This window comes from Salmo trutta, chromosome 20 (genome assembly GCF_901001165.1).
Source record: "Salmo trutta chromosome 20, fSalTru1.1, whole genome shotgun sequence".
Classification (NCBI taxonomy): Eukaryota; Metazoa; Chordata; class Actinopteri; order Salmoniformes; family Salmonidae; genus Salmo; species Salmo trutta.
The window spans coordinates 27,461,830-27,486,629 of NC_042976.1; the positions used below are offsets into that span (position 1 = coordinate 27,461,830).

A 24,800-nucleotide genomic window follows, 5' to 3' on the forward strand; every position below is an offset into this window, starting at 1 on the left:
GGACTGTAGGGCGACTCTGGCTGCGCCGGTTCCGGACTGTAGGGCGACGCTGGCTGCGCCGGTTCCGGACTGTAGGCCGTCTCTCTCGGTTCCGGACTGTGGGCCGTCTCACTACGGGGAACTGTCGCCGAAAGCTCTTGATGGGGCACTGTCGCCGGACACTCTGGACGGGGCACTGTCGCCGGACACTCTGGACGGGGCACTGTCGCCGGACACTCTGGACGGGGCACTGTCGCCGGACACTCTGGACGGGGCACTGTCGCCGGACACTCTGGACGGGGCACTGCGCACTGAAAGCCTGGTGCGTGGTGCTGGCTTTGGAAGTGCCAGACTGGAAACACGCACCTCAGGGCTAGTGCGAGGAGCAGGAGTAGGACGAGCTGGACTGGGCTGACGCACTGGAGGCCTGGTGCGTGGGGCTGGTACTGGAGGTACCAGATTGGAGACACGCACCCCAAGGCTAGTGCGAGGAGTGGGAACAGGACATGCTGAACTGGACTGACGCACTGGAGGCCTGGTGCGTGGTGCTGGCTTTGGAGGTGCCAGCCTAGAGACACGCACCTCAGGGCTAGTACGAGGAGCAGGAACTGGATACACCAGGCCATGGGTAAGCACTGGAGGTCTGGAGCGCACCTCCTGCACAACCCGTCCTGGCTGGATAGTAATAGCAGCCCTGCACGAGCAGAGTGCTGGCACAGGGCGAACTGGGCTGTGCAGAGGCCTGATGGTTGCCGTGCGTAGAGCAGGCGTAGGGTAGCCTGGGCCTAGGAGGTGCACCAGTGGCCAGATGCGCTGCGCAGGCATCCTCCTTCCAGATTGGATGCCCTCTCTAGCACGGCACTTGCGAGGGGCTGGGATCGCTCGCACCGGACTGTGTGTGCGCATGGGCGAGATCGTGCGCACTTCCGCATACTCCGGCGCTATCCACTCCATACGCTCCCCATAATAAGCACGGGCAGTTGGCTTAGGGCTCACCCTTGGCCCAGCCAAACTACCCGTGTACCCCCCAAAAAAATGTATTGGGGGTGCCTCTCGTACTTGCCCCTCGGCGCGTATAATGCCTCATAACGTCTTCGCTCCGCCTTGGCTGCCTCTATTTCCTCCGGTGGGCGACGGTATTCACCTGCCTGGTGTCATGGTCCAGCCCCCTCCAGAATTTCCTCCCATGTCCATGATTCCCCATAGTCCATATAATTCCTCTGCTGCTCCTTACCCCGATGTTTGGTCCGTTTGTGGTGGGTAGTTCTGTAACGGTCGTTGTATGTAATGGACCAAGGTGCAGCGGGAATATGTATACTCATCTTCTTATTTATTCTAAAAGAAGGAAAAAACAAAAAAGAAACACGTATACAAAAACAAATGAACGCCACTAAACAGTCCCATCAGGTGCTACATACACTAAACAGGAAATAACTACGCACAATTCCCATTACCAAAACACCCCTATACATAGGACCTTCAATCAGAGGCAACGAGGAACAGCTGCCTCCAATTGAAGGCCAAATCAATAAACTAAACATAGAACTAGAACGACTAGACTAGAACATAGAAATATACTAACATAGAACATTAACCAAAACCCCGGAACACTCTAAACAAACACCCCTCTACATAAACACATAGCCCAACAAACCCCGAAACACTCTAAACAAATACCCCCTGCCACGAGAGTCAGTACAGCCACCGTGATTTTTTGTGCATCTCGCCGACAGAAATAAACATCTCTCCGGAGGTGTATGTTTCATGATTAACGACCTATGTTGTAATTGTAACAACAAAAATGGAACTCTAAGTACTTTTGTTCACCTGACCTAGAATTCCTCACAATCAAATGCCGAAAGTATTTTCTCCCAAGAGAATTCTCGTCGGTTATTGTCACAGCTGTGTATATCCCACCTCAAGCCGATACCACGATGGCCCTCAAGGAATTTCACTGGACTTTATGCAAACTGGAAACCATATATCCTGAGGCTGCATTTATTGTAGCTGGGGATTTTAACAAAGCAAATTTGAGAACAAGGCTACCTAAATTCTATCAGCATATTGATTGTAGCACTCGCGCTGGCAAAACACTGGATCACTGCTACTCTAACTTCCACGATGCATACAAGGCCCTCCCTTGCTCTCCTTTCCGCAAATCTGACCACGACTCCATTTTGCTTCTCCCTTCCTATTGGCAGAAACTCAAACAGGATGTACGGTGATGAAGACTATTCGACGCTGGTCTGACCAATCGGAATCCATGCTTCAAGATTGTTTTGATCACGTGGACTGGGACATGTTCCGGGTAGCCTCAGAGAATAATATTGATTTATACGCTGATTCGGTGAGTGAGTTTATAAGGAAGTGCATAGGAGGTGTACCCACTGTGACTATTAAAACCTACCCTAACCATAAACCGTGGATAGATGGCGGCATTCGAGCAAAACTGAAAGTGTGAACCACCGCATTTAACCATGGAAAGGTGACTGGGAATATGACCGAATACAAACAGTGTAGTTATTCCCTTCGCAAGGCAATCAACCAAGCAAAATGCAAGTATAGAGACAAAGTGGAGTCGCAATTCAACGGCTCAGACACAAGACATATGTGGTAGAGTCTACAGACAATCACAGACTATATAAGGAAAACCAGCCATGTCACGGACACACCGTCTTGCTTCCAGACAAACTAAGCACCTTCTTTGCCCTCTTTGAGGATAATACAGTGCCACCGACGCGGCCCACCAGCAAGGACTGTGGGCTCTCCTTCTCCGTGGCCGACGTGAAGTAAGACGCTTAAACGTGTTAACCCTCGCAAGGCTGCCGGCCCAGACGGCATTCCTAGCTACGTCCTCAGAGGATGCACAGAGCATGGTGTGTTTACAGACATATTCAATCTCTCCCTATCCCAGTCTGCCGTCCCCACATGCTTCAAGATGGCCACCATTGTTGCTGTACCCAAGAAGGCAAAGGTTACTGAACTAAATGACTATCGCCCCGTAGCACTCACTTCTGTCATCATGAAGTACTTTGAGAGACTAGTCAAGGATCATATCACCTCCACCTTACCTGTCACCCTAAACCCACTTCAATTTGCATACCGCCCCAATGGGTCCACAGATCATGCAATCGCCTTCACAATGCACACTGCCCTATCCCATCTGGACAAGATAAATACTTATGTAAGAATGCTGTTCATTGGCGACAGCTCAGCATTCAACACCATAGTACCCTCCAAGCTCATCATTAAGCTTGAGGCCCTGGGTCTCAATCTCGCCCTGTGCAATTGGGTCCTGGACTTCCTGACAGGCCGCCCCCAGGTGGTGAAGGTAGGAAACAACACCTCCACTTTGCTGAACCTCAACACAGAGGCCCCATAAGGGTGCGCGCTCAGCCCCCTCCTGTACTCCCTGTTCACCCATGACTGCATGGCCATGCTTGCCTCCAACTCGGTCATCAAGTTTGCAGACAACACAGCAGTAATATGCTTCATTACCAACAATGACGAGACGGCCTACAGGGAGGAGGTGAGGGCTCTGGGAGTGTGGTACAGAAAAATAACCTCTCACTCAATGTCAACAAAACTAAGGCGATGATCGTGGACTTCAGGAACGCAACAGTGCAGTGCCTCTTCAACCTCAGAATGCTGAAGAAATGTGGCTTGTCACATAAAACCCTCACAAACCTTTACAGATGCACAATTGAGAGCATCCTGTCAGGCTGTTTCACTGCCTGGTATGGCAACTGCACCACCTACAACCGCAGGGCTCTCCAGAGGGTGGTGCGGTCTGCACAACGCATCACCGGGGGCAAACTACCTGCCACTACTTTGTTGTCTCCACAGAGGAACTCTAGAGCCCTGTCTGAGTCTTGGTGGTTCCAAACTTAACATTTAAAACTGATGGCAGCCACTGTGTTCTTGGGGACCATCAATGCTGCAGAAATGTTTTGGTACCCTCCCCCAGATCTGTGCTTTGACACAATCCTGTATCAGAGCTCCACGGACAATTTCTTCGACCTCGTGGCTTGGTTTTTGCTCTGACATGCACTGTCAACTGTGGAACCTTATATACAGTTGAAGTCGAAGTGTACATACACTTAGGTTGGAGTCATTAAAACTTATTTTTCAACCACTCCACAAATTTCTTGTTAACAAACTATAGTTTTGGCAAAGTCTACTTTGTGCATGACACAAGTAATTTTTCCAACAATTGTTTACAGACAGATTATTTCACTTACAATTCACTGTATCACAATTCCAGTTAGTCAGAAGTTTACATACACTAAGTTGACTGTGCCTTTAAACAGCTTGAAAATTCCAGAAAATTATGTCATGGCTTTAGAAGCTTCTGTTAGGCTAATTGACATCATTTGAGTTAATTGGAAGTGTACCTGTGGATGTATTTCAAGGCCTACCTTCAAACTCAGTGGCTCTTTGCTTGACATCATGGGAAAATCAAAAGAAATCAGCCAAAACCTCAGAAAAATAATTGTAGACCTCCACAAGTCTGGTTCATCCTTGGGAGCAATTTCCAAATGCCTGAAGGTACCATGTTCATCTGTACAAACAATAGTACACAAGTATAAACACCAAGGGACCACGCAGCCGTCATACCACTCCGGAAGGAGACGCGTTCTGTCTCCTAGAGATGAACGTACTTTGGTGCGAAAAGTGCAAATCAATCTCAGAACAACATCAAAGGAACTTGTGAAGATGCTGGAGGAAACAGGTACAAAAGTATCTATATCCACAGTAAAACGAGTCCTATGTCGACATAACCTGAAAGGCCGCTCAGCAAGGAAGAAGCCACTGCTCCAAAACCTCCATAAAAAAGCCAGACTACAGTTTGCAACTGCACATGGGGGAAAAGATCATACTTTTTGGGGAAATGTCCTCTGGTCTGATGAAACAAAAATATAACTGTTTGGCCATAATGACCATCGTTATGTTTGGAGGAAAAAGGGGGAGGGAGGCTTGCAAGCCAAAGAACACCATCCCAACCGTGAAGCACGGGGGTGGCAGCATCATGTTGTGGGGGTGCTTTGCTGCAGGAGGGACTGGTGCACTTCACAAAATAGATGGCATCATGAGGATGGAAAATTATGTGGATATGTTGAAGCAACATCTCAAGACATCAGCCAGGAAGTTAAAGCTTGGTCACAAATGGGTCTTCCAAATGGACAATGACCCCAAGCATACTTCTGAAGTTGTGGCAGAATGGCTTAAGGACAACAAAGTCAAGGTATTGGAGTGGCCATCACAAAGTCTTGACCTCAGTCCTATAGAAAATTTGTGGGCAGAACTGAAAAAGCATGTACGAGCAAGGAAGCCTACAAACCTGACTCAGTTACACCAGCTCTGTCAGGAGGAATGGGCCAAAATTCACCCAATTTATTGTTTGATGCTTGTGGAAGGCTACCCGAAACGTTTGACCCAAGTTAAACAATTTAAAGGCAATGCTACCAAATACCAATTGAGTGTATGTAAACTTCTGACCCACAGGGAATGTGATGAAAGAAATGAAAGCTGAAATAAATCGTTCTCTTTACTATTATTCTGTCATTTCACATTCTTAAAATAAAGTGGTGATCCTAACTGACTTAAGACAGGGAATATTTACTAGGATTAAATGTCAGGAATTGTGAAAAACTGAGTTTAAATGTATTTGGCTAATGTGTATGTAAACTTAATTCTTCAACTGTAGACATGTGTGTGCCTTTCCAAATCATGTCCAATCAATTGAATTTAGTTTCAATCAAGTTGTAGAAACATCTCAAGGATGATCAATGTAAACCGGATGCACCTGAGATCAATTACCAGTTTCATAGCAGAGGGTCTGAATACTTATGTAAATAAGCTATTTCTGTTTTTTATTTGTAATAAATTGGCAAACATTTATAAAAACCTGTTTTCGCTTTGTCGTTATGGGGTATTGTGTGTAGATTGCTGAGGATAATTTTTTAAAATCCACTTTAGAATAAGGCTGTAAGGTAGCAAAATGTGGAAAAAGTCAAGGGGTCTGAATACTTTCCAAGCGCACTGTTCATATGGACAGCACTAAAACAAGTGATCTAATGAATATGTCACTTTGCAGCAAAATCTGCAGAGCTGGGATGGCTGTATCCCCTATATACAGTATATAACATTCTAGTTTGAGAAACGGACACCTCACAAGTCCTCAACTGGCAGCTTCATTAAATGGTACCCGCAAAACAACAGTCTCAATCTCAACAGTGAAGAGGTGACTCCGGGATGCTGGCCTTCGAGGCAGAGTTCCTCTTTCCAGTGTCTGTGTTCTTTTGCCCGTCTTAATCGTTTCTTTTTATTGGCCAGTCTGAGACATGGCTTTTTCTTTGCAACTCTGCCTAAAAGGACAGCATCCCGGAGTCACCTCTTCACAGTTGTCATGTCTTTGGCATCATTAAATTGAAGACTGTTATTTTATCAAATCAATTCTCTGTAATTATTATTACGTGATTAAACTAACCATGTAAATGTAATTAACTAGGAAGTCGGGCCACCAAGGAAAATCTTCAGATTATAAAGTTATAATTTTCCTAATATAACTCTTCAGATATTTTAATATCTGATCAATTAGTCTTCTAATTAATGAATTATTCTTTACCTTACGTTAGTCTCATTCCAAACGTCATAAGTTGTTGGTTATCTGCACGAACCCAGCCTTCGCTATCAATCATCCATACATCAATTGTCTTAATCATTTATTTACTAACTAAATAATCACAGAAATGCATAAACAAACAAACATGGATATAGATATGGTTACAATGAAATGATAGGGGAAGTTCCCGGCTTGGTGGACAAAGGGAAGTGGGTGAGGACTGAGAAGGGCGGGAATTACAAGAGTCACTATACAGTTGATAATTATATTGATTGAAATGCTAATCCTTTGCACATGAACGCTCACTCATTCGGGAATCACTGCAATCAATATATATTTACGCTCAGTGTGTCGTCAGAGATCTCTGTTGGAATCGTCCATCTTTCTGTTGGAAAGTTCATCGGCTCGTCTCTCCATCTGCTTCCAAGAAGTCTCTCATGGTTAGAATGGATACGTCAGAGTCCCATTCAGAAATGTTGTTATAGCATAGATGTTTCGGCGGTTGTCGGTCTTCGCATTCCAGGTTGACATAATTCCTAGCTGCAGACTAGTAATTAGAATCGAAGATTTGCTCTTATTCTGTCGGGAAAGATAGTCTCAGAGTTGAACCATTTCCACCCGTGTAGCCAATGCTCCACGTGGTTTGGTTAGGAATTCAACAACCATTACAACCTTAGCTTATACTGAGGTTCTGTGGTCTCTACGCAAACCTACGCCCCCTCGATAGTCGAGGTACGCATGGTCTCAAGAGGATTTCTCCAGGTGGGGGTTTTATTCGGAACAGTAGAAAAGGGCTGTCCCATGAGCCAGATCATGTCTGTGCTCACGGAGCGGGCCAATGACTAAGTTAAACTTTGAAGGGAATACAATTCTCTCACATTAATGGTTCAACATCACCTTACATAATTTCACAAATAGTTTAATCTTTACTCATTCATTTTATACAATAATTAGACACAAACCTCATAACGGAGGCTCCTGTATAAACAGAGTTATGGTAATGTGGCTGTATTGTCTTTCATGAGGTCACAAAATGAAACAAAACGGATCGGGTCGTAGCTGGCTACTCCACCGACCGTTTACACATTCTCCAAAACATAGATATTGTTCAGTTCTCAAGTTCTGTGATTTAGAAGAAGTTCCTTTGTTCTACTGTGAAACTCTCTCTCTCTATACTGCATGGCCGTGGGGGAGAGAGTCTCCTCCAGGAATTTATGACCTGAGATAACAGAACCTGGGTGTTGGAGGGAGAGAGAGGTGGCGAGAGAGAGGGGGATGGTACTCGCTATACCCAAAGAGGGCCATGTCATGTCACTGTTGACATTGAGACTGGTGTTTTGCTGGTACTATTTAATGAAACTGCCAGTTGAGGACTTGTGAGCCGTCTGTTTCTCAAACTAGACACTCTAATGTACTTGTCCTCTTGCTCAGTTGTGGCCTGGGGCCTCCCACTCCTCTTTCTATTCTGTTTAGAGCCAGTTTGTGCTGTTCTGTGAAGGGAGTAGCACACAGTGTTGTATGAGATCTTCACTTTCTTGGCAATTTCTCGCATGGAATGGCCTTCATTTCTCAGAACAAGAACAGACTGACAAGTTTCAGAAGAAATTCTTTGTTTCTGGGCATTTTGAGGCTATAATCGAACCCACAAATGCTGATGCTCCAGATACTCAACTAGTCTAAAGAAGGCCAGTTTTATTGCTTCTTTCATCAGCACAAATGTTTTCAGCTTTGCTAACATAATTGCAAAAGGGTTTTCTAATGATCAATTAGCCTTTTAAAATGATAAACTTGGATTAGCTAACACAAAGTGCCATTGGAACACAGGAGTGATGGTTGCTGATAATGGGCCTCTGTACGCCTACTGTATGAGGATATTCCATAAAAAATCAGCCGTTTCCAGCTACAATACTAATTTACAACATTAACCATGTCTACACTGTATTTCCGATCAATTTGATGTTATTTTAATAGACAAAAAATGTGCTTTTCTTTCAAAAAGAAGGACATTTCTTAGTGACCCCAAACTTTTGAATGGTAGTGTACCTCAACTGGTATGCCTTTCAGCCCTGGAGTTTTCCCGGACTTGAAGGCTTTAATTGCATCTAGAAGTTCCTCCTCTGTAATTAGGCCTTCACATTAGTTTTTCCTGTATAGCTGTTAATTTTACACTATTAATAGGGGAAAAAATCCTTTCAATTCATTTCTGTTCGTGGAAAGGGAGAAGACTGAAATTAAAGATATGATTGAAGTACCTGGCTTCTTCTTTATAAATATCATTTGTAGCGAGTTTCTGTAAATTATTTTTGGTAGTATTTCTAATATGTTGACAATATTTTAATGTTTTACACCTTTTAGTTTTTTCATTAAATGCTTTTAATATATGTATATACATTTCTGAAATGTATAGTTGGTTTGAGGTTTTTAAGTCATTGGAATTTGGAGCTATTGGAATTTTATCATATTGTCCAATGTACAGTGCCTTGGAAAAGTATTCATCCCCCTTGGCGTTTTTCCTATTTTGTTGCATTACAACCTGTAAGTTAAATAGATTTTTATTTGGTATAAATGTACTGGACATACACAAAATAGTCCAAATTGGTGAAGTGAAATAAAAAAAAATCGAAATGGAAAAGTGGTGCGTGCAAATGTATTCATCCTCTTTGCTATGAAGCCCCTAAGTAACATCTGGCGCAACCAATTACCTTCAGAAGTCACATAATTAGTTAAATAAAGTCCACCTGTGTGCAATCTAAGTGTCACATGATCTGTCACATGATCTCAGTATATATACACCTGTTCTGAAAGGCCCCAGAGTCTGCAACACCACTAAGCAAGGGGCACCACCAAGAAAGCGACACCATGAAGACCAAGGAGCTCTCCAAACAGGTCAGAGACAAAGTTGTGGAGAAGTACAGATCAGGGTTGGGTTATAAAAAAATATCTGAAACTTTGAACATCCCATCCCAACACCATTTAATCCATTATTAAAAAATGTAAATAATATGGCACCACAACAAACATGCCAAGAGACGGCCGCCCACCAAAGCTCACAGACCAGGCAAGGAGGGCATTAATCAGAGAGGCAACAAAGAGACCAAAGATAACCCTGAAGGAGCTGCAAAGTTCCACAGTGGAGATTGGAGTATCTGTCCATAGGACCACTTTCAGCAGTACACTCCACAGAGCTGGGCTTTACAGAAGAGTGGACAGAAAAAAGCCTTTGCTTAAAGAAAGAAATAAGCAAACACGTTTGGTGTTCGCCAAAAGACATGTGGGAGACTCCCCAAACATATGGAAGAAGGTACTCTGGTCAGATGAGACTAAAATGTAGCTTTTGGGCCATCAAGGAAAACACTATGTTTGGCGCAAACCCAACACCTCTCATCACCCCGAGAACACCATCCCCACAGTGAAGCATGGTGGTGGCAGCATCATACTGTGGCGATGTTTTTCATTGGCAGGGACTGGGAAACTGGTCAGAATTGAAGGAATGATGGATGACGCTAAATACAAGGAAATTCTTGAGGGAAACCTGTTTCAGTCTTCCAGAGATTTGAGACTGGGATGGAGGTTCACCTTCCAGCAGGACAATGACCCTAAGCATACTTCTAAAGCAATACTCGAGTGGTTTAAGAGGAAACATTTAAATGTCTTGGAATGGCCTAGTCAAAGCCCGGACCTCAATCCAATTTAGAATCTGTGGTATGACTTAAAGATTGCTGTACACCAGCGGAACCCATCCAACTTGAAGGAGCTGGAGCAGTTTTGCCTTGAAGAATGGGCAAAAATCCCAGTGGCTAGATGTGCCAAGCTTATAGAGACATACCCCAAGAAACTTGCAGATGTAATTGCTGCAAAAGGTGGCTCTACAAAGTATTGACTTTGAGGGGGTGAATAGTTATGCACGCTCAAGTTTTCTGTTTTTTTGTCTCATTTCTTGTTTGTTTCACAAAAAATATTTAGCATCTTCAAAGTGGCATGTTGTGTAAATCAAATTATACAAACCCCTCCAAAATCTATTTTAATTCCAGGTTATAAGGCAACAAAATAGGAAAAATGCCAAGGGTGTTGAATACTTTCGCAAGCCACTATACAAGGTGTAATTTATTGATGGTTCCTAACTAGCCCCATAGGCAGGGATGGGCAAAATACCATAAAGATCAGTGTATCGAAATAAACGACTAAATACTATGACTGTGATATGTTGAGCAAGTCACTCTGGATAAGAGTGTCTGCTAAATGACCAAAATGTAAATCTGTATGTGAAAATTAACACACCAAAATGAACTGCAACGCACACTGGATATTATTATTGGCCCTGTTTCAATTTAAACTGCATTGTTTCCCGAGTCGTAGTGGGAGGACCACACACCATGTCATCGCGTGACTCCAAGTTTACTTTGATATAATGGTTATTATATAAATATTTACACATAAAGGCGTTTCCATTGCCATTTCTCACATAATACATTTTACAGACACAAAAAGATCCCACCATGTCGAACAAACAAATTATCTGTCTGCATTGATAAAATTGTTCCTTAACTTCCTGTTTTCATCACAGCTGTCATGATTTTTTTTTATATGGTATAACTTTACTCGCAACAAAACTGTGGATAGAATCATGGTTAGTGTGACCTTAAAGGGGCAATCAGCAGTTGCTTCATAAATGTTTTGACTTATAAAGGAATGAAATGTACCCATTGATTCTTGAAGAATACAATTTATGCCTCATTAGCATTTTTCAATTGCCATACCTAATCGGAACCCAAAATATACGTTTGTTTTACTCCAATGTTTGTAAACAAAGTAAATGTAAACAAACACTATATAGCCTCAAACATGGTTAAAACAATAATTTGTATGTCATGGATGCTCAGTCCTTGCATCCATAGCTCTGTCTATGAATTTTAGAGTGGTACTTCTCCAGCCCCAACACTCAGCTTTTTACGGAAACAAGGGCGGGGAAAGTACTTTGTTATTGTTTCTATTGCTGATTGCTGCTTTAAGAGAGTCAAGATCATATATTTATGTAGTTATAACATCTCTCCCTCTCCCTTTCCAGAGCTGTAAGCCCCACAAGCGTTCAGTGTGTGGCAGTAACAGTAAGACGTACCGCAACCACTGTGAGCTCCACCGAGATGCCTGTCTCACCGGCCTCAAGATCCAGGTGGCTCATGATGGACACTGCCAGGGTGTGGAACACACACATACACACACACACACACACACACACACACACACACACACACTTTCTTGTTTACTTTGTGTGTGTATAGCAGTCCTGGGCAGAAAATAGTTGTATTTTGTAATTTATTTGAAAATAACAACTTTTCAAATACTCAAGGTAGTTGAATATAGAGAATACAGTAAAGGAAACTATTGGCAACTACACTGAACAAAAATATAAAAGCAACATGTAAAGTGTTGGTCCCATGTTTCATGAGCTGAAATAAAAGATCCCAGGAATTTTCCATACTCACAAAAAGCTTGTTTCTCAAATGTTGTGAATGAATCTGTTTACATCCCTGTTAGTGAGCATTTCACCTTTGCCAAGATAATCCATCCACCTGACAGGTGTAGCATATGAAGAAGTTGATTAAACAGCATGATCATTACACATTACCTTGTGCTGAGGACAATAAGGCCACTCTAAAATGTGAAGTTTTGTCATACAACACAAGGCCACAGATGTCTCAAGTTTTTAGGGAGCGTACAATTGGCATATTGACTGCAGCAATGTCCACCAGAGCTGTTGCCAGATAATTGAATGTTCATTTCAAGCCGCCTCAACGTCGTTTTAGAGAATTTGGCAGTACGTCCAACCAGCCTCACAACCGCAAACCACGTGTAATCACGCCAGCCCAGGACCTCCACATCCGGCTTCTTCACCTCGTCTGAGACCATCCACCCAGACAGCTGACAACCGAAGAATTTCTGCACAAACTGCTAGAAACTGTCCCAGGGAAGCTCATCTGTGTGCTCGTCGTCCTCACCAGGGTCTAGACCAGACTGCAGTTTGGCATCGTAACCCACTTCAGCGGGCAAATGATCACCTTGCTTATGTCAACGTTGTGAACAAAGTGCCCCATGATGACAGTGGGGTTATGATATGGGACGGCATAAGCTACAGACAACGAACACAACTGCATTTTATCGATTGCAATTTGAATGCACAGAGATACCTTGACGAGATACTGAGGCCGATTGTTGTGCCATTCAACCGCCGCTATCACCTCATGTTTCAGCATGATAATGCACGGCTCCATGTCGCAAGGATCTGTACACAGTTCCTGAAGGCTGAAAATGTCCCAGTTCTTCCATGGCCTGCATACTCACCAGACATGTCACCCATTGAGCATGTTTGGGATGCTCTGGATTGACGTGTACAACGGCGTGTTCCAGTTCCTGCCAATATCCAGCAACTTCGCACAGCCATTGAAGGGAGTGGGACAACATTCCACAGGCCACAATCAACAGCCTGATCAACTCTATGCAAAGGAGATATGTCAGGCTGCATGAGGCAAATGGTGGTCACACCAGATACTGACTGGTTTTCTGATCCACTCCCCTAACTTTTTTAAAGGTGTCTGCGACTAACAGATTCATATCTGTATTCCCAATCATGTGAAATCCATAGATTAGGGCATAATGAATTTATTTTAATTGACTGATTTCCTTAAATGAACAGTAACTCAGGAAAACTTTGAAATTCTTGCATACTGCGTTGATATTTTTGTTCAGTGTATTTCCTTTAATATTCAAATACAGGTCTCAGAAAAACTAATAATATTTGAATTTATTTTGAATACCTCTCAGAAAAACAAATAATATTTGAAGCTATTTGAATATATGCAAGTTATTTGAAACCAAAAAATATATTTATTTGATGGCTGCCAAATATATCATGGGCATTGAAATACTGCATGTAAGGTATTTTGTTAATAATTTAAAAAAATAATGATTAAATATTTGCTTAGGATCTCACTTGATGAAGTCCATAGGACCAAAAATTGATGATCTACAGGTTACCTACAAGTCTCTGCTAGGTAAAGCCCCACCTTATCTCAGCTCACTGGTAACCATAGCAGCACCCACTCGTAGCACGCGCTCCAGCAGGTATATCTCACTGGTCACCCCCAAAGCCAATTCCTCCTTTGGTCGTCTTTCCTTCCAGTTCTCTGCTGCCAATGACTAGAACGAACTGCAAAAATCACTGAAGCTGGAGACTCATATCTCCCTCACTAGCTTTAAGCACCAGCTGTCAGAGCAGCTCACAGATCACTGCACCTGTACATAGCCCATCTGTAAACAGCCCATCTATCTACCTACCTCATCCCCATACTGTATTTATTTATTTATCTTGCTCCTTTGCACCCCAGTATCTCTACTTGCACATTCATCTTCTACACATCTACCATTCCAGTGTTTAATTGCTATATTGTAATTACTTCGCCACCATGGCCTATTTATTGCCTTAACTTACCTCATTTGCACTCACTGTATATAGACTTTTTGTTTTCTTTTGTTCTACTGTATTATTGACTGTATGTTTTGTTTGTTCCATGTGTAACTCTGTGTTGTTGTATGTGTCGAATTGCTATGCTTTATCTTGGTCAGGTCGCAGTTGCAAATGAGAACTTGTTCTCAACTAGCCTACCTGGTTAAATAAAGGTGAAATAAAAAATAAATACAATTCCTCTGTCCTTAACAAATACGGTCATGTGTGGTAACTCTACAATTTACTCGAAAGGCACTCTCTAAAATATTGGAATAAGGCTTTACACTAAGCAGTGTGTTAATGTAACACTATTCCAGTGTTTATATGGGTCCACAGACTCAACACTGTCAGTGTTAATAATTGTTTTTAAATTACACTGGAGAATTTGCTGTGCAGTATATTGTCACAACGTATTTATACTTATCTGTACACAATATCATTGGTTGATTGGTTTGACATGATTATCTACACCTGGGACCTGTTCAGGAGAATGGAAATTTACAGAATGTTCAGATAGAAGTGTATTGTGTAGATCAAATGTCAGATAGATTGGAATAGTATAGGACATAATGTGTGCTTTATTCATCACATTTCTATCTGCAACATGCCGTTCCAGATACAGGCCTGCCATTAGTTGAAGGCAGCAAATCCAATAGTTTCTGAAAAGTAGTCACTTCCTGAGATCTGTATTCAAATATGTTTTTAATGTAGTTGCTTTCTCAGATCTGTATTCAAATAGTTTTCAAACTTAGTCGCTTTCTGAGATCTGTATTCAAATATATGTCTTTTTTTTAAGTAGTTGCTTTTCACATCTGTATTCAAATAGTTGTAGTCACCTCCAACGTAACTATTTGTTACTTTCCAAAAAGCATATTTAAAACTATAGTTATTCCAGGTCTGGTGTATAGCACACGACTGACCTCTGTTTCTATCTGATGCCTGGTTGGCATGACAGTCAGTCTATGTGCGAACTGACAGCTGACACATATGGTCCCATACTCATCTTTAATTTACCTGACTGATTATCTCCTAGTGTTGAACTTTGAACCTGTACACCCAATGACCTCTTTGTGTCTGTCTGTTGGCCTGGACATTGGTCAGGTTGATGATAAATCGGTTACTCCTCTGTTGTTGTACGAGTGTCACAAAGAGGCCATCATGTCACGGTGTCCTTGGGCATTAATGGTTATTGTGGCAATGTGACAATGACATGGTGATAAACACTAGATAGGGAGAAACGCTAGATACTGTAAAGCACAATGAATTAAAGTTGCTCTCTCTCTCTCTTTGTCATCTGCAGAGAAGAAAGCAGAGCAAGCCGCTGCCAGCCCAGGTGAGTGATTGTGACACAGTGAATCTGTGGGCTTTGGGCCAATCAGAGCTCTGTATCTCTCTGCTCTTATCTCCTCTAGTCCTAATGGGGCTCTATCAGACAGAGTACCCCTCTCGCAGTGCCCTATCAGTGCTCTACTAATCTCTCAGTGCTCTAGTAACAAGCACACTTCTTTAATAGTGTTCTAACCTTATCCACTCCCTATCACTAGACTTAACTGCAAGGGAGTGCCAGGTGTTAGGGGTTAGGACAGTACATTTGACCTCATACTGAGCGGGGAGGTACTGGTGTGCTCTGGGCAGAACAGGGATTATGTGGATTCTCTTGATCATCCTAGAGAGTGTCAGAAAGGCTAGAGTACCTGCTAGATTGTGGGTTTTGACTGTGTCACATTCTCTCTCTCGCTCTCCCTCTCCGTCTCTCTCACTCACACCCACTGTCTCTCTCTCTCATTCCTCTCTCCAGTGGTGTGTTACGTAGCAGACCGTAATGAGTTGAGGCATCGTGTGATCCAATGGCTGCAGACTGAGGTGGTCCCAGACGGCTGGTTTGTCAAGGGCTCCAACTTTACCGACATCCTGCTCAAATACTTCAAGGTGTGTGTGTCGCTGTGTGTATGTGTGTTCCAGTTGTGATATTGGTTCTATGAAGTCCAAAACTATGGACCACATGTAAAAAAAAAAAAATTAAGCAATTTTTACCCCTCACATACAGTGCATTCGGAAAGTATTCAGACCCCTTGACTTTTTCCACATTTTGTTACGTTACAGCCTTATTCTGAAATGGATTAAATAAAAACAATTTCCTCATCAATCTACACACAATACCCCATAATGACAAAGCGAAAACTGTTTTTTAGAAATGTAAAAAAAACATAAATACCTAATTTACATAGGTATTCAGACCCTTTGCTATGAGACTCGAATTTGAGCTCAGGTGAGTCCTGTTTCCATTGATCATCCTTGAGATGTTTCTACAACTTGATTGGAGTCCACCTGTGGTAAATTCAATTGATTGAACATGATTTGGAAAGGCACACCTGTCTATATAAGGTTCCACAGTTTGACAGTGCATGTCAGAGCAAAAACCAAGCCATGAGGTCGAAGGAATTGTCCGTAGAGCGCTGAGACAGGATTGTGTTGAGGCACAGATCTGGGGAAGGGTACTAAAACATTTCTGCTGCATTGAATGTCCCCAAGAACACAGTTGCCTCCATCATTCTTAAATGGAAGAAGTTTGGAACAACCGAGACTCTTTCTAGCACTGGCCGCCCGGCCAAACTAAGCAATCGGGGGAGAAGGGTCTTAGTCAGGGAGGTGACCAAGAACTCAATGGTCACTCTGACAGAGCTCCAGAGTTCCTCTGTGGAGATGGGAGAACCTTCCAGAAGGACAACCATCTCTACAGCACTCCACCAATCAGGCCTTTATGGTAGAGTAACCAGACGGAAGCCACTCCTCAATAAAAGGCACATGACAGCCCGCTTGGAGTTTGCCGAAAGGCACCTAAAGGACTCTCAGACCATGAGGAACGAGATTCTCTGGTCTGATGAAACCAAGGTTGAACCCTTTGGCCTGAATGCCAAGCGTCACGTCTGGAGGAAACCTGGCACCATCCCTACGGTGAAGCATGGTGGTGGCAGTATCATGCCGTAGGGAAGTTTTTCAGCGACATGGACTGAGAGTTGTATCGAGGACTTTAGGGCCCAGAAGTCTGTTTTAGCATGGGCAACGCCATTGAGGACTTTTTTTTAAGTAGTCAACTTGATGGGACTTCCTATGGGTTAAGGAAGGATCACATAAGAGGAATTAGCCAATTAATTATACTCATGAGTAAACATTCCATAACTCCACGTGGCAGTAAATCACCAACCTTGGCTTTATACCTGTTCAAACAACACACTCCAGGTGTCAGTATGCACCCTTACAGTTTGTTTACCAACCAGAAGTAGTAGAATAAGAAAATGGAAATGGCCTCAATGGCGCTGTCCGTGCTCTCACAGACGCCATAATGGGACAGATTCAACGTTGCAATCTCTATATAACTCTGTGATTTTTATCCCCACTGGTTACAGTTTCTTCCACACACATGAAAACATAAGAGAGATTCATTTGAAATGAAAAGACCATTGTCCTCGTGTCTCTTCCCGTCTCCTCTATGTGCCTTGTGTCTGAGAGTTTCATTAACTCTCCACAGAGACAGAGCACAGTGATATAATGGAGGCTTTAGTATAGTCCCACATACCACCACATCTACGCACTAAAGATATAATGGAGACTTTAAGTATCCCTCCACCCCAATATAGAGGTTCACACTGGGGGACCCCCATGGGGGAAGGGATTAAAGACCATATCTATTTTCAAGGCAACAGGTCCCTGCATCCAAACCCCTCAATCCTCTTATCTGGCAGGGCCATCGCACCCCTCCCCCCTCTCTCTCTGGAGACTGTCTCACTTTCTCTCCCTATTCACCATGTCTGTCTGTCAATCTCTCTCTTTATAGAATAGAACTCTATGGCTGTTATAGAGTTCCATTTCCATTTGTCCCCCCTCTCTCTGGATTAGCAGACTAGAAGCAGGTGTTTTATCAGTTAAAGGGAGATATTGTTAGAAAGTGATTGATAGAGAAACTCTTCTCTACTCCTACTAACTCTGTGTGTGTGTGTGTGCGTGTACATAGAATTACGACAATGGTGACTCCACGCTGGACTCCTCAGAGCTCCTCAAGTTCATCCAACATAATGACTCCAACGTGGACATGCAGTCATACGCAGACCAGGAGAGCAACAAGCTGCTCAGGTCAGTGTGCGTGTGTGAGTGAGTGCGTGCTTGTGTGCTATTTCATCTTTAAAAAGCTGATCTATTTCTGGTGTAGTGTTTATGAATACCTCTACAGTATCTATATCTTATCCTCAGCTGTACAGTAGAGGGCTTCTGAGGAGCTGGTGCTATATTAAGCCCTACTTTCCCTCTCTCTGAGCCTTAAACCCTGTGTGACCCAGTCTAAACTGCACCGGGGGCCTCCTGTGGCTATTACCCTCACAGACATCTGTTCTGTGCATTATCAGAGCCTGGGTTTCCACTGTGCTGCTCAGTGGAGCAGTGCTGCAATGCTTTTCAGGTTTGGAGAAAATAAACTGATTAAATCAGCCACTTATATTGCCCACACATGAGTAGGGCCCTGAGTAATTCCTGGCCATGTGACTTGACCAGGGAAAACTCTTGGCCCTGCAAATGAAGGATGGATATACTGTAAAAACAAATGTATTTGTTTCAACTAATTATTGTTAAGTAACTGGTGTCACTGGTGTCACAGCCTGTTTTTAGTTTACTCAACTTTTTGGTCCAAATGCTACCTGGAAGAAAAAAAAATAGTTGGCCCAAACTTAGCTCCAACTTGAGAAAACAGAGGCAAAATTCAGTCAATTTAAAATGATGTGTTTGCTCAAGTTGTCTCATATGTTCATTCAACTATAAATTATTATTTTTCTAACTAAAAAAGTTTGTGCAACTGGTTACACACACAAACAATGCTTTTAACTTATATATTTGACATTCGTGATTACATTGTGCATTGATACAGTCATTATTATTCAACATGTCTTCACCTGGGATTTGAATTCGCAACCTCTTGGTTCATGGCATTCTGATCTTCCTGCTATGTCTCCACATCTGGGTCATTTATAAGTTAATCTGGCTATTCTCTCATTGATTTGATTTACTTATTACAGCAAGTGTAGGTTTTTTTGTATAGTTGTCTAATGTTGGTGGCGCATATTATTCTGTTTTAATGTTAGTCCTGAATCACCATGATAAATAAAATAGTTTTTATTGAGTGTACTTTTAACAAAGCTGAGATTTACTTTGAAGTGCAAAGTGTAGAAATACAGGTTAAATCAGTCTTCGACACAGACATGATGGCCTACCAGGAAGATTGGAATGCCATGAAACCAAGAGGTTGTGAATTCAAATCTCAGGTGAGGACATGTTGAATCGTAATTACTGTATAAGAGAATATGTACAATGTATGTTAATGTGTGTCAAATATTGTATGTTAAAAGCATTGTGTGTGTAACCAGTTACACAGCCTTTTTTAGTTAAGATGCCCAAATAATAATTTATAGTTGAATGAACATAAATTATTAGACCATTTCTGAGGAAACACATCATTTTAAGTACATTTTTAAATGTTTCTTAAGTTGGAGCTAAATTTGAGGCAACTTTTTGAGGGGGTTCAGGTAACACTTGGACTGAAAATTTGAGTAAACAAAAAAAAAAGGTTGTGGAACCAGTTACTTAATAATAATTAGTTGAAACAACAGATTTGTTTTACAATGTAGGAAGATTCTCTATGCAAAATCATCCACTAACTTTTTTATCAGTCAGAAACTATGCCCAATAACCATCTCAACAGCTATACATAACTATGAGTACAGGCAGTGAATGTGAACTTGTGTGTGTGTTTCTTTGTCCTGTTCCCAGAAGCCTGTGTGTGGATGCCCTGATCGAGCTGTCAGATGAGAACGCTGACTGGAAGCTTAGCTTCGATGAGTTCCTCAACTGCCTGAAGCCCGGCTTCAACCCACCTGAGAAGAGTGAGCTCACAGACACATGACCCTTGACCCCATGACTCTATGATGACAACATTGCACACTACTGCTGACATCAAACGTTTTTTTTCTCAGTTCATTACACAAATACCTCTATATCAACCTCTCCGATACATGCAGTAAACTGCAGTATGTGTTTAAAGTGCATGGGATTTACATTATGTTAATCAAAATAGCAAACCTATTCACCACAACCACAAGCATATCTACTGTAACTCACCCTAACATACTTGAAATTAATTGAAGCAAAAACAGCTAAATATGGTTTATTTACAGACAAGAGTATTTTTCCTCAGTCTGTTGTACTGTACTGAGTTGAGCAGAGGCCGTGCAACCTGTTATAACACCCTGTCCCACAGGGACAATCAAATATTATTTTTCATAATTTTCATAAATATTTTAGCTAGCTAGCTATAGCTACTAGAAAGGAAGCTAGCATAATAAGAAAGCTAGCATAACCCATAATAGCGACCTGCACGCTGTTCACCAAAAGTAATGTAAATGTTTTTATTATTCATCCAATCATGAACATATTTGGTGGTGTTGGGCCTCCCTGACACTTTGTCGATCTATTGAGGAACGAGAAAGAATAGCTCGGTTTGAAATTATTTTGGATGTCTATGAAGGAAACATTCACTTTGGCTTACAATTATATATTTCCTTTCTTCTACGTATAAATTGTACATTATTTTGTGTGTAGGATGGACCTAAGAAAGTTTGAAAGACGTATATTTAATGTAACATGTACAGTGCATTTGGAAAGTATTCAGACCCCTTGACTTATTCCACATTTTGTTACGTTACAGACTTATTCTAAAATTGATTTAAAAAAATCTCATCAAGCTACACACAATATCCCTTAATGAAATTTTGGTAAATTGATAAAGAATATATAACAGAAATACCTTACTTATGTAAGTATTCAGACCCTTTGCTATAAGACTCGAAGTTGAGCTCAGGTGCATCCTATTTCCATTGATCATCCTTGAGATGTTTCTACAACTTGATTGGACTCCACCTGTGGTAAATTCAATTGATTGGACATGATTTGGAAAGGCACACACCTGTCTATGTAAGGTTCCACAGTTGACAGTGCATGTCAGAGCAAAAACCAAGCAATGAGGTTGAAGGAATTGTCCGTAGAGCTCCGAGACAGGCTTCGGTCGAGGCACAGATCTGGTGAAGGGTACCAAAACATTTCTGCCGCATTGAAGGTCCCCAATAACACAGTGGCCTCCATCATTCTTAAATGGAAGAAGTTTGGAACCACCACGACTCTTCCTAGAGCTGACCGCCTGACCAAAATGAGCATTCAGGGGAGAAGGGCCTTGGTCAGGGAGGTGACCAAGAACCCGATGGTCAATCTGACAGAGCTCCAGAGTTCCTCTGTGGAGATGGGAGAACCTTCCAGAAGGACAACCATCTCTACAGCACTCCACCAATCAGGCCTTTATGGTAGAGTGGCCAGACGGAAGCCATTCTTCAGTAAAAGGCACACAACAGTCCGCTTGGAACTTGACAAAAGGCACCTAAAGACTCTCAGACCATGAGAAACAATATTCTCTGGTCTGATGAAACCAAGATTGAACTCTTTGGCCTGAATGCCAAGCGTCATGTCTGGAGGAAACCTGGCACCATCCCTACGGTGAAGCATGGTGGTGGCAGCATCATGCTGTGGGGATGTTTTTCAGCGGCAGGGACTGGGAGACTAGTCAGGATCGAGGGAAAGATGAACGGTGCAAAGTACAGAGATCCTTGATGACACCTGCTCCAGAGCACTCAGGACCTCAGACTGGGGCGAAGGTTCACCTTCCAACAGGACAACGACCCTGAGCACACAAGACAATGCAGGAGTGGCTTCGGGAGAAGTCTCTGAATGTTCTTGAGTGGCGCAGCCGGAGCCCGGACTTGAACCCAATTGAACCTCTCTGGAGAGACCTGAAAATAGCTGTGCAGCGACGCTCTCCATCCAACCTGACCGCTTGAGGGGATCTGCAGAGAAGAATGGAAGAAACTCCCCAAATACAGGTGTGCCAAGCTTGTAGCGTCATACCCAAGAAGACTCGAGGCTGTAATCGCTGCCAAAGGTGCTTCAACAAAGTACTGAGTAAAGGGTGTCTGAGTATTTATGTAAATCTGATATTTCCGTTTTTATTTTTAATACATTTGCAAAAATTTCAAAAAAACTGTTTTTGCTTTGTCATTATGGGGTATTGTTAGTAGATTGATGAGGGGGGAAAACTATTTTATCCATTTTAGAATAAGGCTGTAATGTAAAATAATGTGGAAAAAGTCAAGGGGTCTGAATACTTTCCGAATCCACTGTATGCTATTTCAAATGGCCTATTACAGTGTTTTAACAGAGGGCATCACCCCTTTGTCCACTCACAATGTTTGTATTTGGTGTAAAAAAAATTATTTTTGTACAAAATTCATTAAAAAATGATGGTGAGTATTACTGTCACGACCGTCGAAGTTGGTCTCTCCTTGTTTGGGCGGCGTTCGGCGGTCGAATCACCGACCTTCTATCCATCGCTGATCCTCTTTTCATTTTCCTTTGGTTTTGTCTTGTCTTCCATCACACCTGGTTCCAATCCCATCAATTACATGTTGTGTATTTAACCCTCTGTTCCCCCTCATGTCCTTGTCAGTGATTGTTTATTGTAAGTGCTTGTGCATCTCTGTCCTGGTGTGCATCGGGTTATGTACCCATTATTTGATTGTTCTGTTTTCTGGTGGGTTTTTGTTATTAAACTGCGCCGTCTGACTTCTCTGCCGCCAGTACGCACTCCTTACAGAATCACCGACCCGACGATGGAGTCAGCAGGAGCAGGTACTCCGGGTATAGGGGTGGAGGAGCGCGTCCGGGAGCGCTCAGCAATGCTCCACCATCTTGGCACCGCCATGGACCCCGTTGTCCAGACTATGGACCGCTGGGAGAGACAGGGAGTTCTTCCAGTGCCTACACCAACACAACCGGGGTCTCCTCTGAGTGCCCCTCTTCCTCCTGGTCCCAGTGGGATTCGTCTCTCCCTGCCCCAGGAATATGACGGAAAGGCTGCGAACTGCCAGGGGTTCCTTCTCCAACTGGACCTATACCTGGCCACCGTCCACCCAGCTCCATCGGGCCGTGAGAGGGTGTCCGCCCTCGTCTCGTGCCTCACCGGGAAAGCCCTGGAGTGGGCCAACGCCGTGTGGAGGGAGATGCGGCGTTGGACCAGTTTGAGGAGTTCACCCGCCGTTTCCAGGCAGTTTTCGACCACCCGGCCTAGGGTAGAGCGGCGGGTGAGCGCCTCTTCCATCTGAGGCAGGAGACGAGGAGCAGCCAGGAGTTCAGGACCCTGGCTGCCGGCGCGGGATGGAGCGACAATTGACCATTACCGCTGCAGTCTGCGCGAGGACGTCCGTCGGGAGTTGGCCTGCAGAGACACCACCCTCACATTCGACCAGCTGGTGGACCTGTCCATCCGGCTGGACAACATGCTGGCTACCCGCGGACGTTCTGATCGGGGTCTGGTGGTTCCATCCTCCCGCACCCCCTCTCCAATACCCATGGAGCTGGGAGGGGCGGTGCGCAGGGAGACTGGAGGGGGTTCCAGCTCGTGCATCATCTGTGGCCGCAGAGGTCACACTGCCGGTCGGTACCGGGTTGGTTCCTCTGGGGATCGAGGCAGCAGGCTCTGGCATCACCCCAGGTGAGCCGGCACCATTCTCACCCAGAGCCCTATGTTGCACATATGTTTGTGTATGTCACTTTCCCTGAGTTTTCCCCGCATTCCCAGCATAAGGCACTCGTCGATTCAGGCGCGGCTGGACATTTTATTGATAGAGTGTTAGCCTATAGTTTAGGGATCCCCATTGTTCCCGTGGCTGTGCCTTTCCCCGTTCATGCCTTAGATAGTCGACCATTAGGGTCAAGGTTGATTAGGGAGGTCACCGCTCCTTTGGGCATGGTGACGCAGGGGGGTCACAAGGAGAGAATTAGTCTCTTCCTCATTGACTCTCCTGCGTTTCCCGTGGTGCTGTGCCTACCCTGGTTAGCTTGTCATAACCCCACTGTTTCTTGGCCACAGAGGGCTCTCACGGGGTGGTCGCGAAAGTGCTCTGGTAGGTATTTAGGGGTTTCCGTTGGTGCTACTACAGTGGAGAGTCCAGACCAGGTCTCCACCATGCGCATTCCCCCTAAATATGCCGATTCGGCTCTCGCCTTCTCTAAAAAGAAGGCGACTCAATTACCACCTCATCGACGGGGCGATTGTGCGATAAATCTCCTGGTAGACGCTGCACTTCCTAGGAGTCACGTGTATCCCATCTCACAGGTGGAGACAGAGGCTATGGAAACATATGTTTTTGAATCCCTGCGTCAGGGGTACATTCGGTCCTCCACTTCTCCCGCCTCCTCGAGTTTATTTTTTGTGAAGAAGAAGGAGGGAGGTCTGTGCCCGTGTATTGACTATCTGGGTCTGAATCAGATCACTGTGAGGTATAGTTACCCGCTACCGCTCATAGCCACAGTGATTGAGTCAATGTACGAGGCGCGCTTCTTCACCAAACTAGATCTCAGGAGCGCTTACAACCTGGTGAGTATCCGGGAGGGAGACGAGTGGAAGACGGCTTTCAGTACCACCTCAGGGCACTATGAGTACCTCGTCATGCCGTACGGGTTGATGAATGCGCCATCAGTCTTCCAAGCCTTTGTAGACGAGATTTTCAGGGACCTGCATGGGCAGGGTGTGGTGGTGTATAATGATGA

The 24,800-nt window shown here is 43.7% G+C and overlaps 1 protein-coding gene across 1 annotated transcript in view; it reads left to right on the plus strand.

The window, feature by feature from the left end:
• The window catches only part of LOC115155813 (follistatin-related protein 1), a 58,417-nt gene that overhangs the window by 27,879 nt on the left and 5,738 nt on the right, over positions 1-24,800 (plus strand). Inside the window, exons 4-8 of the mRNA XM_029702780.1 lie at positions 11,670-11,799; positions 15,406-15,438; positions 15,904-16,034; positions 18,118-18,236; positions 19,920-20,032. Coding sequence (XP_029558640.1) covers positions 11,670-11,799; positions 15,406-15,438; positions 15,904-16,034; positions 18,118-18,236; positions 19,920-20,032 — 526 coding nt within the window. The remainder of the gene's footprint in view (positions 1-11,669; positions 11,800-15,405; positions 15,439-15,903; positions 16,035-18,117; positions 18,237-19,919; positions 20,033-24,800) is intronic.